At 43.5% G+C, this 16,125-nt stretch overlaps 1 protein-coding gene and 1 long non-coding RNA gene across 2 annotated transcripts; both read right to left on the bottom strand.

The window, feature by feature from the left end:
- Positions 1-397: 397 nt before the first annotated feature.
- On the bottom strand, positions 398-7,308 carry LOC112545571 (uncharacterized). Its single transcript, XR_003089085.2, has 3 exons — positions 6,664-7,308; positions 1,485-1,639; positions 398-758 (listed from the first exon to the last, which is right to left on the bottom strand). It is a non-coding gene; the product is annotated as an uncharacterized LOC112545571 (long non-coding RNA).
- Positions 7,309-11,720: 4,412 nt separating this feature from the next.
- ID4 (inhibitor of DNA binding 4) lies at positions 11,721-15,411 on the bottom strand. Its single transcript, XM_014572943.3, has 3 exons — positions 14,727-15,411; positions 13,684-13,742; positions 11,721-13,123 (listed from the first exon to the last, which is right to left on the bottom strand). Exons 1-2 carry the CDS (start codon positions 15,144-15,146, stop codon positions 13,698-13,700), a joined length of 465 nt encoding a protein of 154 aa, XP_014428429.2. The 5' UTR covers positions 15,147-15,411; the 3' UTR covers positions 11,721-13,123; positions 13,684-13,697.
- Positions 15,412-16,125: the final 714 nt, after the last annotated feature.

The following is a 16,125-nucleotide window of genomic DNA, read 5'->3' on the forward strand; positions in this document are numbered from 1 at the left end:
TCTTTCAGTTGCCTTGAAAGTAGAGCTTAAGCACTTTTATAAATGGACTGGCGGGTTGTCTAATTGTCTGTAAAATATTCAAGTAATTTATATCCTCTGCTGAATACTATTTTGTAGCCTGTTCTAACTGTTCTCCTTGGTGAATCGTAACAGATTTCCCTTCTGCAAAAACCTGCTAGAGAAATATTTTCCCTTTGTCTCCCTATCATGGAGGCACATATATTTCACTAAAGGACGTGCCATGCTAATCTTTTCTCAAATGATACCAGTAGGTCCTTAAAATGCAGACTCCAGAAGATTATTTCTACTGCTTTCATTCCCTGTGGTGGCATATAGTTTTCTTGCTAAAAGGATATATTCCATTAGAGATTTTTTTAAATATCATAGGTGCATTTATTTGAACATTACGAGATGCTACACACTGGGAACGGATTCCAGTGAACAAAGCTAATATTGACTCTTTCTGTGGACAATAAACGGGTGGTTAGACATTATACTGTATCTTGCTGACAAATATAACATATTCAATATTAACTTTCTATGCATATTGAATAAGCAATTAATAATGCAATGATAACAATGATAATAAACCTTCAGTCCTTTCTCTGGCAAAGCTCTTGTGTACACCAGTGGGAGTTTGTAAAGAGCAAAAAATGCAGAATTCGTTCTTTTTAGTACACTGGTCCTCAGATGAGACAGATATGGAAAGCACCACCAAAATGTCCACGAAGAAGTATAAGCTTTAACTCCCGCTATCACTATTGAAAATAAAAAACAAAGACACTGATTGACATGTCCGTCCCATTATCTCACACACAGAGATAATGCACAATACTATGTCTATCCCATTATCCCCTTGATTTTAATATCAAAGTGTTTGTCTGACTGTCACATTAGATTCTAAGGCCATTACAGGAACTGAGGACCTATGACTGGAACAGACCTAGAAGTCACCAAATTCAGTGCCCTCCTATCACAGGCAACCTTTATTTTGCTCTTCCTAAACTGATGTCAAGGAGTGACTTCAAAGAAGCCAATGGAGAGATACTGGTGTAAGTTGATGGAGAACTGTGCCCTGATAGCTTAGCTTTTAGTAACTGTGTGTGGGTCTGCTCATGTCGGTTTTAATGTGCACATTTTCTTGTCTCTTGTCTGTAGGAGATCTATTCCGAGAGCATGAAAACAACAAAAGCGGTTTAACACATTTGCTAAATCAGACCCATTCATTGTGAAGCTTTTAGTTGTCTATGACTGGTTTGATAATAAATGTTGTTGAACTCTGGTTCTTACATGCACTGCTCTGTTCTAACTGCTCCCCACCACTTTCCCATTCTCTTACTTTAGCAACACCCTACACACCTGTTCAAATAATATTACTATTGCCTTGTGTTGACACCAAGTCCACCCTTTCCTTTCATATAATAAGAGCTCGTGGTGAGCTCGTGTAAATTGAAAGCTAGTGGTAGCAGAAGCTGATTGTTTACCTGTCTCCAGTTTGTTGCCACAGATACTTCTAGCAAGAGTTGAACAAAGATCAGTTTGACATCCTTGTTAAGCAGGATTTGCCCCCCACTCCACCCACAAAAGTTAACCAGGTGCTATTCAACTTCCAGTTCTGCAGGTGTTTCCTCACACCTGTCTGAAAAAAAACAAAATTTGGTTTGTTTCAATATGGAGATGGCCCTAGCAGAATAAAAGACAACCTCACCCTGCCATGTAGACACAAGTGTTTGTTGTAATATTTCAGTGAATCCAAGCAAACAGAGGATGATACCTCTGTTTATATTTAGCATTTAAGCTTAACATAATTTAACAAGCTGATCCTGCTACCATTGAATGAGTGGCCAAACGCCTATTGACTTCAATAGGAGCAGAATCAAGCGCTAAATGGCTCTTCTGAAAGGAAACAGAATATTACAACTTTAAAAATGTTCGTTATCTACGTCATTGGCCAGATTTCCAAATGGGTATGTAACATGGAGGGGGAGAACCCCCCACCAAGTGTGGGGTGAGGGTGCTGACTCCTGACACTCTCATACTCTCCACTTTTGCTCCCCAGTCCATGTCTCTAACTCCACCCACCAAAGTCTGTGAAGCCCCACTCTTAGTCCCTGAAGCAGGGTGGCCAATGGTCAGAGTCTCTAACTCTCCTCTATTTGCAGGGCAGCATAGTTCAATAGTCCCAGTCCATAACTCACCCCTCCTTGTGGGGCAGTGCGACCCAATGGCCTCAGTCTTTACCTTGCCCCTGTTTGCAGGGCAGCGCAGTTCAATAGTCCAAGTCAATAGCTCACCCCTACTCGTGGGGTAATGTGGTCCCCTCTCAGGGATGGGAGGTAATGGAAGGGTTTACATCCCCCAGCGGGGGGGGTCCAGGCTCTCCCACTGTACTGGACCCCAGATCAGGTCCCTGTTAAGATGCGTCTACACTGCACCGTAGCTTGAAATAAGATACACAATTTGAGCTATACAAATTGCGTATCTTATTTCAAAATAGCTTATTTCATAATTTGGCCCTGTCAACACAGCACCAAATTTTGAAATTACCTGCTATTCTGAAACATCCCTTACTCCTTGTGGAATGAGGTTTACAGGGATGTCAGAATAGTGAGCCCGAAATAACAGGCTTGCTGTTAAGATGCAGTATAGCTATTTTGGGATACTCAGGTATCCCAAAATAGCATTGCAACGTAGACGTAACCTTAGTGGCTTTCTCTAGCCACTGAGTCAGCAGGGAAAAGCTCTGTTGAAAACACGCTGATTCCCCAGCTTCGGCTCACTCACTATGTAGCCGTTGCTGTCCCTGGTCTGTTTCCTGCTTCAGTTGTCTCAGCTTCATCCTGAATCTCCCTCTCCTCTGCTTTGTCAGGGCTCTGGCGGCTCCTGCTTGCCTCTGGAACCCATTCGGTCTCTGGGAGCATCTGGCCTCCAGCTAGCATGGTAGCACCTCGGCATTTGTGTAGTTGCTGCGGTTTGTCTGATCTGGCAATACATGTCCTCTCTCTCCGGCTGCCAGCCTCAGCTGAGCTGAGCTGCTCTCTTTTATAGCGATACAGCTCAAGCAAAGGGGGTGTGGCTTTCTCAGTCCTCAGGGCTGGGTTAACCCCCGCCCTGTACACCCCGTCACAGGGTGCCATTTAAATGCACATGACTAGCAAGTGCAAACACTCCAGTTGAGGTTTACATGCATTCGTAGCAGTATGCAAACACAACTCCCAACTTTCATAAGTGCGTTGGGGTGTTTGCATATCTAAGGGTGTGTCTAGACTACAGGGTTTTGTCGACAAAAGTGGACTTTTGTTGACAAAACTATACCTGCGCCTACACTGCTGCTGAGTTCTGTCGACAGAATGTCGACAGAACTCAGCAGTTTTGTCAATGGCTGTAAACCTCATTCTACAAGGAATAATGCCTTTTGTCGACAGAGTTCTGTCAACAGAAGGCATTATTGCATCTACACTGTCCTTTGCGTCTACACTGTCATGTCGACAAAGCGGCTTGTTTTGTCTACAGAACTGGATGTAGTCTAGACGCTCTTTGTCGACAGACGCTTTGTCGACGGTATCTGTTGACAAAACTTCTGTCGACAAAAGCCTGTAGTCTAGACGTACCTCAGGTCAGGCCCATATAAATGTGGGTGTTTATCGTTGAATGCCTATTTGAAAAGCATTCTAGGGTCTAATCCAAATAGCCACTGAAGTCACTGGAAGCCTAACTCCTCGGAAAAGTAGCCAGTAAACCTCAGATTGTATCCTTCTATTTCTTTTACATTTCTTCTTGATGTAGCTTATCAGCGGAGTCACCACTGCTGCATGTAAAATCTGACCCAGAATGAATTATTGTAATGCTAGATAAATAGATAAAAATAAATAGAGGTCAAACAATCCTGATATCTTTACTTAAACGAAAGTTTGTGACTCTATTGGGAGTTATACCTGAGCAAGGAATGTGACTCAGAGTTTGATTTCCATTTATCAGTGTAAATCCAAGTAAGCTTTAATGGAGTGTCACCATTTTAAATGGTGAAAAAGAGATAAGAATCTGGGCATGAGCAAAAAAGGAAGGATTTTGTCCAGACCTTTAGAGCCTGCTATTTAATCACCCCCTCTGGGGCTATGTCTCCACCATGTCCAGGGAACGTGTCTGCTCTTCTGCATTTTTTGGGAAAGAGCAGATACGCTCTTTCGGCATCCCTGTCTTCCTCCTCCCGTGAGGAAGAAGGGCTTTTCTGAAAGAGGGGATTTTTTCCAAAATTTGGCCCAGTGTAGATGGGCCAAATTTCAGAAAAGCCTCTTCTGAAAAAAATATCGGAAAAAGGTACACAAATTGCAGAGCGGAATTTGCGTATCTTTTTCCGATAAAGCCCCATAGTGTAGACATAGTCTGGATTTCCCATTTAATGGCTGGATTGAAACCCCATTTAAATAAATGGCGAGACACCTGCCAGAGCCATCATGTACATAGGACGGTTTAGGGGCGGCAACCTCAGGCCCTGTGCTTTGGGCTTCCCTGCAGGGCCCATAGCAGCATAGGGAATTATCAGGGAGCCTGATGCTGACAGCAGGGGTTGGGCCCAGCCACGCATTCACCACCAGCAGCAGGAGCCATGGGAAGTGCAGCCACCCAGCCCCAGCTTGCTCTGCTCTGCCATCTCTCAGCTGGGCTTCTCCATGTTGCCGTGGTGGAGGAAAGCAGAGCGACCTGGCCCCAGTCTGCTCTGCTTTCCCATATGACGCAGCTAGGAGCTGGGCTTGTGGAAGCAGAGCAGGCTGGGACCAGGTTGTTCCACTTCCCGCCACTGCAGTGAGTGCAGCGGGGAGGGCTACCCCTGCTGCTGGAGCCAATCTGCTCTGGTAGTCCCCCCAGGTCATGTCACTCAGGGGGAGAGAACATGGTGGAAAGGGCGCAATGGGGGTGGGAGGTGGCAGAGCAGGGGCAGGAAGCAGACGGGAAGGGTGGAGCGGGGGAGAGTTGGGGGTAAAGCAGGGGCTGTAAGAGGAGGGGAAGAGATGGAGTCTGGGGTGGCCCTGATTCCTGCTGTTTGGGCATTGAAACAAACTCTAAGCTCAGATCCTGTATGGTATTTAGTAACCTACGTGTCATTATTTCAATGGGAATTAGGTCCTAAATACCTTTGAGGATTCAGGCGTAAGTCGGTAGGCATTCTAAAGTCGGAAAGAACTGCAGAATTGGGTATATTGGAAACTAATTTTCTCACATTCATGGGAAAATGCGTACTATATTGGTGCTCGCCAGTTTGCCAGAGATTTACATCTTTCTAAAAATGTCCTCATATCTGCAACTTATACAAAACTTTTAGCCAGGCAGGACGTAAATTTTATGTGCAATAAATGTCATACTAAATTTCAATAGTGCAAAAAAACATTTAGACATTTATCAGGATCAGATATTTTGTTGTAGTGAAAAACAAGTCTGTCTTGCAAAATTCTGTGCTAACAGCTTACTGATGGTGAAGGTCTAGCTCAGGACTTGAATTGACCTGCTGAATTTGAAAGATTTGAAAATAGACATACACATGTATCACAACTTGTTCGTTGTTTTTATTATGCTCATCTATAGCAAATGATGAAGTTTCTAGGGGTATGTCTACACTACCACCCTAGTTCGAACTAGGGGGGTAATGTAGTCATACCGCACTTGCAAATGAAGCCCAGGATTTGAATTTCCCGGGCTTCATTTGCATAAGCCGGCCGGCACCATTTTTAAATGCCGGCTTGTTCGAACCCCGTGCCGCGCTTCGTGGAACAAGGTGTACAGATAGTTCGGAATGGCTTGCTAGTAGAAATTAACACAATAGACCTAGAAGTGGGACTGTTTACATAGGGTAAGTGCAGCAGAACATTCATACAAGTAAATTACTTTGCCTGTAATTTTTACCATCCCCATCTCTGTTGTTGTAGGCCTGGGCTTTATCTCCCTCAGCCCGGGTTTGCCTCCTTCATCATCTTGTTTTGAGGCTATAGGATCCTATTATTATAGGGGGTTCTCATGTTTAAGGAACTGGAAACTGTTCAGTTCCCCTCACAGTTCCTTATATATCCTTCCATTGAGGTGGAACTGCTAACCAGCCCTTTGAAAGAGGAGATGTAGCCCCTGATGTAGTCACCGCTGACAGGGGGGACAAAGGGGACACTTGTCCCAGGGCCTGGTGATTCTAAAGGTCCTGGGGGCTCTGGCACCTGGAACCCCAGGACCTTTAAATCGCTACAGGAGTAGCATGGGGTGCTCTGGGATGCTCTGAGAGACTCTCATTGCCCTGGCTTCACCCATTCAGTCCAAGGCTCTGCCTCTTCATGGAGATGGGCCCCCCTCTCTTGCCCAGGGGCCCAGAACAGCTGTGGGCTCCCTATGTTATTTTCTAATATTTGAATATGCATGAAGTCATCAACATGATGGTCTTAGGTCCGTGCACTGATTCTTGGCTCCTCTCAGGCCAAACTAGCCCCATATCACCATAGTTTCTGAAAGCTCCAGTTCAGTGGGCTTCCCCACTAGCTCCAGAGTGCCCATCCTTCCCCCATCCAAAACAGAGGGGAGGTAGTAAGTTGGCACTCATACTGTTATCATTAACTTAGCTACTAACGTTACTCAGGTCTGGCAAGCATAATGCTGCCCTCAGGTGTGATGCTGCCCTCTGTATACCTTGAACATGTGAAGCCCATTCTCCAGTTAGCTCTTGTGTAGGGGCTTCAGCACACTGAAAGGGAAAGATGCTGATGTGAATACAGCACTCTGCTCCCTCCAGGCCAGGATCTGCTATATCCTCTGGAAGCAAAGGGTTTGATTTAGCCTCTAACCCTGCATTTCTGACATCAGTGTGTTTACACATGATGTCACAAATGCCAGTCAGTTCCACTGCCAGTACAAAATACAGTGTCAACGGGGAAAAAATTCTGAAGAAAAAGAAACGAAAAGTTAAATAGATTTAGTCTGATGCATCTGAAAGTTTTCTCCTTTTTAATGTTTGGAGAGGAGCTCTTCCAATCTGTTGAATACATAGAACGGTATTTATTTTAAATGGTGTAAATACACATTTAAATGATAGACTGTACTCTTTCCAAATGAAGTTGTAGCCTGTTGAATACATACTACACTTTAAAAAAGTCTAAATATGAATTTACAAGATAAAGTGTAACGGCTTCAAAGGGGCCATTGATCTATGGAGTACATAATATGCATGTTAGAAGTCACTGAAATACTTATTTAGATGACATACTATTCACAAGGAACCATTACATTTCTTTAAATAAATGGTATGCACTGTAAAAATTGTCTAAGCTTTGCTTTGATCAGTGATAGAAATGTAGCCGTGTTAGTCTGGGGTAGTTGAAGCAAAATGCAGGACAATGTAGCTACATTGTCCTGCATTTTGCTTTGATCAGGCACTGGTGTATCATGTCAGCTGATAAACACATTCTTTTTGGGAAAAAAAATAAAAGAAACCCAAGGCGAAAGGGAGGTTAATTCAGACAAATGTGTCAAAGGGTCTTTCTGACCCATCAAAGCAAGGAAATTCAGGGTATGTCTACAGTGCAATTATCCCCCCATGGTTGGTCCATGCCAGTTGACTTGGGGCCGTGGGGCTCAGACTAGGGACTGTGTAACTGTGGAGTAGATGTTTGGACTTGGGCTTGGAGCCTGAGCTTTCAGACCCTGCGAGGCGGGAGGGGCCAGAGTGTGGGCTGCAGCCTGAACCTGAACATCTACACCTCAATTAAACAGCCCTGTGAGCCCATGTGAGCTGGCCCGGTCAAGCCACAGGTTTTTAATTGCAGTGTAGACATAGTCACAGAAAGCAAGAATCTGGGCTCTGTTCCTGGCCTTCACTAGTTCTCCCACCATTATTAGGATTGGTCCTAGACCACCAGGGGGAAGAACTGCTAGTAATTCTTTGTGTACACAAGCCCTATGGACTATATCTTCCCCTATCAAGCCAAAAAGTGCAGAGAAGACCCTAATACCAGCCACCTCCTGGCTTCGTAAAAAGTTGCCACAGAATTGTTTTTCCTTATGCTGATGTATTTTTTCTTCTCTTTGTGTATGTTATGAGCAGACAGAAGAGCTACAAGACTCATGGAGTGTAAAGTATCCATGCAACAATTCCTTAACTTTGTCAATCATTGCCAGCTGAAAAGAGGGGGCCCCCTCGCGGTGCCATCTTGCACATTGTCCCCTAACCATAGCTACAGAGCTGGCATGCTAAATTTGCTGCTATTGGCTGCATGGCACGCTGTTGCACACTGTGCCACCTTTGATGGGGAAAATATTAATTTGCAACTCACGGGATATGATCCAAAGCCCATTAAGTGAAACAGGACTCCTAGCTTTGATTTGAATACTCTTTGGATCAGGCCCATAATTTTGGGGTATAGGAACATTCCACTTAGTGGAGTTCATTCACAGGATAATGCTCCTGTCCGTGTGTTCTGCTCACCGCATGGCTCTATTGAGGAAGGGATTCAGCTAATTATACATGGGAGTGGGAGGACAGCATCCTACATTGCAGCCTTCTCCCCCCAAACTGCTTTTTCTCTGGTTTGATCTATTCTGCCCTATGGATTGGGTGCAGTGATGTTGGTTGGAGCGTGGGGCTTTTGTCCTTAAATCACCCTCTTGAACCTCTGAACTGCAGGATCTAAGAACAGTACAATGGATTAGAAACTGTATGTAACTCTTATCTTTGTGGTTGCAAGAAGAGATTTCAGTATATACTGCACAACATAAGAGCAACAGTAAGAATGCAGTATCCACAAATGACAGTCTTTTAACTCTTCTTGCTTTTTATGCATGGAGGAGAAATCTATAAAATTAAAATGTCTTGTGACTTTATTACAATGTGGGTCCACTCAGTGTAAGATGAGAGCACAAATTAGGAACACATTTTATATACACAAATGAATTTGTGAATCTTTTTCAGTTAAATGGTCCAAACAGTATTGATTCAGCAGTGCAAATCTAGAGTAGCTCTGTTAATTTATCTGTATTTATACATCAGGCATAAATTTAGCTCATGTGGTTTTGGACAATACTATACAGTAGGATGAGTAATATTGCTTTGGCAATAATGTAGGTAAAGTTGTTTGGATTCCTTTAGAACAAACCATGAGATGGTAACTAAAATATATTTTACCACTATTTTTGATACCATAAAGATGTAGGTAAAATAGTAAAATTTAAATACACACAGATATTCATTCATTCATTCATTCATTCAAGAAAAAATAGTTAACTAATATTTATGTTTGCATGATGATTTTCATTCTATGATCTCAAAGTACTCTTCATAATCTATAGCATTAGAACACACCTGTTAAGTAATTATGGAATGTATTATAATCCTTTCTCCTATGACTAAAATGCCTCAACTATTTAACAGCGACAGCACACAACAATTTCAGAAGTGCAAACAAATGAAATGGCAAAGAATAATTAATAAACAGAATGAATTTGGCTAGAATACTGCAGTAAACACTCCCATTCTTATGAAATTGGAAAGGGATCTCTGGCAATTGCCAAGTGATCAGAATTTTAATATTGTATCTAACCTAAAAACACACATAGCATGACATATCTATTAATCATTGACATTCAATAGACATTATACACGTTAAGGATAGAAAAGACCTACTCAGTCACCTCATCTGTCCTGTCTTACAATGTATTTGCCAGACCCTTGTCTGATGTAGTTTTAACTGATCTCAGGCAACAAAGAAGCAAAGTCTTGTGACTTCCCTTAAGAATCTATTCTGGAATCAATTAACTGATCCTGATAACCAGCCCAAAGTTAATTTCCTCCCATATCTGAAACTTTTGTCTTGCAGCAAGATGAATTAAATAATAATATTTAAGAGCTTTTGTCCATTCATCCCAATGTGCTTTACAAAGATAAGCACACATCATTAAAGACCTATTACAAGTGGAAAACTGAAATAGAGAGGTTAGCCAACAACTTGTTCCAGAGCAGGGAATAGAACACACTATTCTCAATTTCTAATCTGACAACAACTCCACTGATCAACTATAACTTTTGTCAAGAAAATGGCTCCCTTCAATAAATGATTTTGGAACTGTTTAACTTTGGGAAACATTTTTAAAAATCCTTTAATATTTATTGTCATTTGGAACAAGGGAAACTATGTATAGTTTGTATAAAAGTTAAGAAGCTAAATATGGTGACAAATAAACTTTATAAGGGAAAATAACAATAGTTGGGTATGTACTCATGTTAATAATCAATAAACAACCTGTTTTCTTTGCTTACGGTTTCACACATAGCATAAGAAATAAACCAGCATCTCCTGGTTTTTTTTCCTTTTTAATATTTTATTGAAACCTTTAAATCAGTCAGAGATATTTATATAGCAACATGAGATTTCTCATGGCCTATTAAAAGAATTTAATTTTCTAAATTATCTAAACTGTTGCATTTAAAAAAGCTATGGCTGTAGTCTTGTTCCATTGAAATCTATGGGAATTTGCTTTAATCAGTATCAGAAGAATTTGATACCTAGCGTGCGCATTCTAGCTTGTTAAATAGATGCAAGGGTACGGATTCCAGCAAGAGGTCTTCCAACAAACTCATTTGTGCAAACATTTCAACATGGTTTCATATTTTTTAAGGAGCTTGTTTTGCTTTTCCTTTCTACTACCCCGATGTAGTATCAGAATAACATAAACTCCGCAACAGCAGGTATAAACAAAACGTATTACTTGAAATTAAGTCTGTTGACTTCGGGGAGGGGGGGGGGGGGGGCGTGAGGGGGGAAATCACAAATCGTAAGTCAACTTAGGTAAGATAAAATAAGTGGGCTCTATAAATGCCAAATTTTAATAATTCAACAAAACAGCTCTGTCCACCAAAAAATAATATTTTTAAAAAACTCCTTGAGGAAGGGACAGGGTTTTTTTTCAATTTTCCTTTTTCTTTAACAAGAGAAATAGACTTCAGTACAAAATTCTGGTAGTAGTGTTTTTATTACTTACGTTCATTGCATTATTTGAAGAAAACACCATTAAAAGCTTTTATTTCTAGGAAGCATTACTTGCTATCACAAGAACTCGTATTTAGTTTATTAAAATAACACTATTACATCCTCAAAGCTAGAGGAAGTTTCAGAATGTGTTTCTTGTTTCTTAAACAAGTTTTACATATATGAAACTTCATTGATGTTACTGGATTTGCAGTGGCATGTTTGCAGAAAAGTGTTTGCTATTTTTAGGCTTATTTGCTCTTAATGCAAGTATTTTAAGAAACTATGCATCTTGTTAACATTTTACCACTTTAGTTGTTAGCTAATCAGCACAACAGTTCATTTCCTTATAAATATTTAACATTAAAAAAAATCCCTTGGGCTCAAACACTTTTGACACTTGTATAATCTAAAACAAATCCTCCCACTTTTTAAATCAAACAGACCATGTTACACACACAGTTGGCTAACTATTTACAAAGCACCCAATTAAATCCTTCTTAATTCTCCCACTCTCTGAAAATCCCACCTCACTGGTGCATGAACTACTGATCACACAAAATGTGTAACTTTCTCATAGCTTGGACATTTCTTTACAGACTGTAAAACTTTATTGTAGAAAAGAGTGCTATAAAATGAACTCATTCATTTAGCAACATGTATATGAAAGTGAAGAAATTGTATCAATGTAGAGGACTGAAGAAATAAGCAGAAGAATCACAGTACAAAGACACGTAAATCTAGTTTAATGTTCACATGTAAAATTTACACATCACAGAGATTAAACAGGATTTTAACTGTAACATAGCTGCAATGAAATGAATGTAATTTTGTATTAGAAAAATAATCTTGATGCAGTTATCCAATTTTTGGTCTACTTATGTTCATTTTAAGATGGATTTACATCAGTGATCGTAATGATTTTGCTTGTGTGCTTTTCTACAATCCCATATTAATATTCTTTGGATGAAACAATAACTGTTCATTTGTTAATGGTTTGCCCTTTGGTTGCAAGCAGAGAACTGTTTTCACTTTACTGTAATATGCTAGAAGAATGAAAATTTATGACAATAAACCTTTTGGTGTTAAATGAAGTTCTACAGTAAGTTTCTTGATTTTGATGCAACAGCAGATTTTATAAAAGCTGATTAAAGACGTAAAGCATTGCCTTCAATATGAAAAAGTAGATAGAATTTGTTTTTCTAATTTCCGTAAAAAAACAGTCTTAACACTACTTGTATATAATGCACTAAAAACCCTTGTGCCTAATTGACAAAAGTGTAGTTTCAAAATGTATAATACAATTACCAACATTTTAATCTAGATTGAAGAAAACACATTTGTATGGACTCAGCACAAGTTTATTTGCAATTAGACATCTCATGCAATCATGCAGGACCACTAGCTATATAGCTGTAACTTCCAAGTCTAAAAAGACACTGGGCAAAAACCTTCACTGTCAAGATATTTTCATATTAGCAGCTCTGTATGCAAGCTGTAAATATTGTTCTAAAGAAATATTCCCACAGATTAAAAAAAACATACACACCTTTATAATATTTACAAAAAATATTTAATTAAAAATATTTTATAATTACAGTAGTCTATTAAAGCATATACTTTTCTCACTTACACTTATAGAACATCTCTATATATACACAGTATGAAATGTCACCCATTTATCTATACAATATGTAACATTCCTGCAGGGAGAAGAAAGTTCCCTGGGCCCCAATAAAATCATCTATTTTAAACAATAGATGTCAAATATATCTACAATGCTCTGGTAAATTAGTAAAGCTTCAAAATTCAGCTGCTCGGTCCCTTACAGTTATACTTCTAAAGTTTGATTTATCCAACAGAAGAGTCACACTTTTCTGCTTAAGTTTAAATCTCCTCCCGCCAAAATAAACATAAAATTCACATCTGATATAAAATGCACAGAAAAAAGACATGTTTAAAATGCTATGAACGTGCAAAACGGTGAAAGGTTCTCTCTCAGAAGGAAGCATGGAAGGACTCTGGGGTTGAATTATTTTTTCCTCTCATTTGATGGCTGATATTTCTTTTCCCCCTCCCTCTCTAATGTGTCTTTCTCTGCTCCTCTGGCTCTGGATCTGCCTGCTGCACACCTGTGGAAGAGGAATGAATAGAGGGGGTGTGTGAACCGTTTTTGCTCCAGACTGAGTGGCGCCACCAACAAAACACAAGACATGCTTGATCAACAACCCAAAACAAACCAGGTCAAACAACAACCAGAGCTCCCATGCTAGGCCAAACAGAGGAATACACAGCTGCAAGCCCCCGTTGTTGTAAGCTCTTGACACAGGGGGGGTAAATAATAATAAAATAGGTTCCCTGTGAACCTTGTTCACTCAGTCCAGACCCTATTTCTGTACTCCAGATGAGACAGAAAGGAAAGCCAGTCTCAATGCTAGGAAAAGAAGCTTCCTTTAGAAAAAAATGTAGGTGCACTCAGGTCAGAGGTGCTCTGGTGCTTCTTGAATAAATACATTATTCATGCATTTAATGAAGAAGAAATTAACTCCGAAGGAATGTGCAAGACTCTAACCCGGTTTAAAACAAGAGCTCAGCTGAAACATGTACAGTGCAAAGGGCACTGGTGTTAAAATACCACAGGTGGCAGAGATGCAGCCTTTTCTCTGATGCCCAATAATTAACTGAGACTCACCTTGACAGTGCAGTTCAGCGGCACAAAATACTGTCCCCCTGCTTGTTAACAGCGCCAGCCTGCACAACAAAAGACCAGGTTTGTTTTTAAAGGGTGTAAATAATTACCTCGGCCAAGATAACCGTGCTTGTGTCTCGAGCACACACACACGGACAGAGACCAACCTAGGTGACAAACTCCACAAGGGAGAGCAAGGACTGCCAGCCTGGGCCAGCAAAATCCTGCTGAACACGGATCAGGGCACCCGCCAGCTGATGGCTACATTCTCAGCGTGGTCCGGGCAGACAGGTTGTGTCACAGTCCGACAGCCCCATCCACCCCCCATCCATCGCCCACGTTTCTCCAGCTGGGAGAGTCACAGGTTTCTTTCCGGCCTTCGGGATCTGCTGCTAAGGGTGGATCCCGGAGAAGAAAGCTCCTTCCTCCAGACGTTATGTATACAGCACTGAAATAGTTAAAGGTGTACACGCCCCCATACCAGCTATAGTACCCGCCAGTGTGTACATGAGTATCGTACGCACCCCTGGGTGCGCGCACACGGACTGGACAGTACTCCCTTGAGAGGCTGTAACTACACAGCAAGTGGATACGTGTGTGTCTATGTCTACACACACGCGCGCATAGCTCAGTATTGGGGGGCGGTGTGTAATGTGCACACACGCACGCACTGACTGCATTGTGCAACAGAAGTGTGCCGCCTGGGGGCTATATGTGCGTGCCTAGGGCCAGATCCTGCTCGCACTACACCCCAGAGCAAGGCTCCCACTGACGCCCGTGGGGCGCGATCGGGTCTCTCCAAGGCACCCCGCGGAGCGCGCACACCCCGAGTCCCCCCCCCCCCCTCCCGCGCCTAACGGGACGATCTGTCCGTGGCCGCGGCTGCAGGGAGTCTGGGCTGCCCCGGCCACACCCCGGCAGGGAGCGCCCGGCACGAGTCCTGCATTCCCCAGCCGGGTGGCCAGTGCTCTGCGCGCACCCGCCCGCCCAACGTGGGCTAGCCCGGCCGGAGCGGCGCCTCGCGTTCGCCCAGGCACGGCGCTTACCGGGTCGGTGTTAAGGGCTGTAAGCGGAGTCCGGGGCGTGACCGCGGGACAGGTCCCCGGGTGCAGCGGCGGCGGCGGCTGTTGCTGCTGCCGGAGCAGAGCCGGGTGCGTCTCCAGAGCCAGCTGCAGGTCGAGGATGTAGTCGATGACGTGCTGCAGGATCTCCACTTTGCTGACCCTCTTGTTGGGCGGGATGGTGGGCACGAGCTTCCTGAGCCGGCTGTAACAGTCATTCATATCGCACTGCAAGCACAGCGAGGCCGGCTCCTCGCCCGACGGGGCCCCCTTGCAGCCGTGCTCGGCCAGGCAGCGCAGCGCCAGCTGGCCGCCGCCGCCTCCTCCGCCGCCTCCCCCAGCGCCGCCGCAGCAGCCAGCCTGCGCCTTCCTGCTGGGGTGGCGGACGGGACTGACCGCTTTCATGGTGTGCACAGGGAGAGCTCCCCTCGGGCACCGAGGCGCGCCGCGTACCGCCCGCGATGCAACAAGCGGCGCTCAGCCAAAGCAGCGATCCCTTCCTACCGCGAGCAAGGAGGGGCAGCCCGTCTCTGGATACAATCTCCGGGCTTTGCCAGAGGGGATGCCGGACCGTGCAAAGAAAACCCCGCCACCTAGGCTAGGCATTCACTACCCTTCCCCTTCGCTCCCACGACAGCCCGAGCCGCCTCTGCTCAGCCCGGCTGCAGCGCCGCCCTATATATATATGCAGCACGGGGTACAGACAGGCGGGGCTCGCGCTGCCGGGGCCGGGGAAAGGAGGTGGCAAGAGGCGCGCGGGGGAGGGGAAATGTGTGCAAAGGCGAGGGGAGGAGGGGGTGCAGAGCGCCGCGCCTTAGCCAATCACTGCCGCCTCCTCCCTCCATGGAACGCCGCTCTGGCCAATGGCGTGGACGCTCCATTCCGTCAATGCTGTGGAGGTCTAGGGTTGGGGGGAGACTGCTGCTGTACCCAAGGGAGAGGAGGGAGGAGGAGACGGAGAGAGAAGTTCCTAGTGAGGGAGAACTGCGGGAATGCGAATGGAATTCACTGTTCTGCTGAATGAGGCTGCTGAATCCTGCCATTCCCATCGGAACCCAGAGCACTCCCTACTGCTGTGGAGCAGTGGCATGATGCCCTCCTCTGATCTATCTCTGAAGCTTGCAAGAAGCAATAGGAGACTATTAATGTCATTGTACCGTCCACACTTTTTTTTTTTTTGCTGTCCATTTATTCTTCCGAGTGCTTAATCATCATCATCAGCTATTTCTACCAGTGACAGGGGTGGGATGCTGTTTGCAATTTCTAGCCTCGTTCAATGTATGTTTTAAAAACCATTCACTGCTTCCCTTCCGGTACACTTAGACATATGGAGTATTTTGAGAGAGGTTGATTTAAAGAAAAAAAATCCAAACTTGAGTGCAAA

This window comes from Pelodiscus sinensis, chromosome 2 (genome assembly GCF_049634645.1).
Source record: "Pelodiscus sinensis isolate JC-2024 chromosome 2, ASM4963464v1, whole genome shotgun sequence".
Classification (NCBI taxonomy): domain Eukaryota; kingdom Metazoa; phylum Chordata; order Testudines; family Trionychidae; genus Pelodiscus; species Pelodiscus sinensis.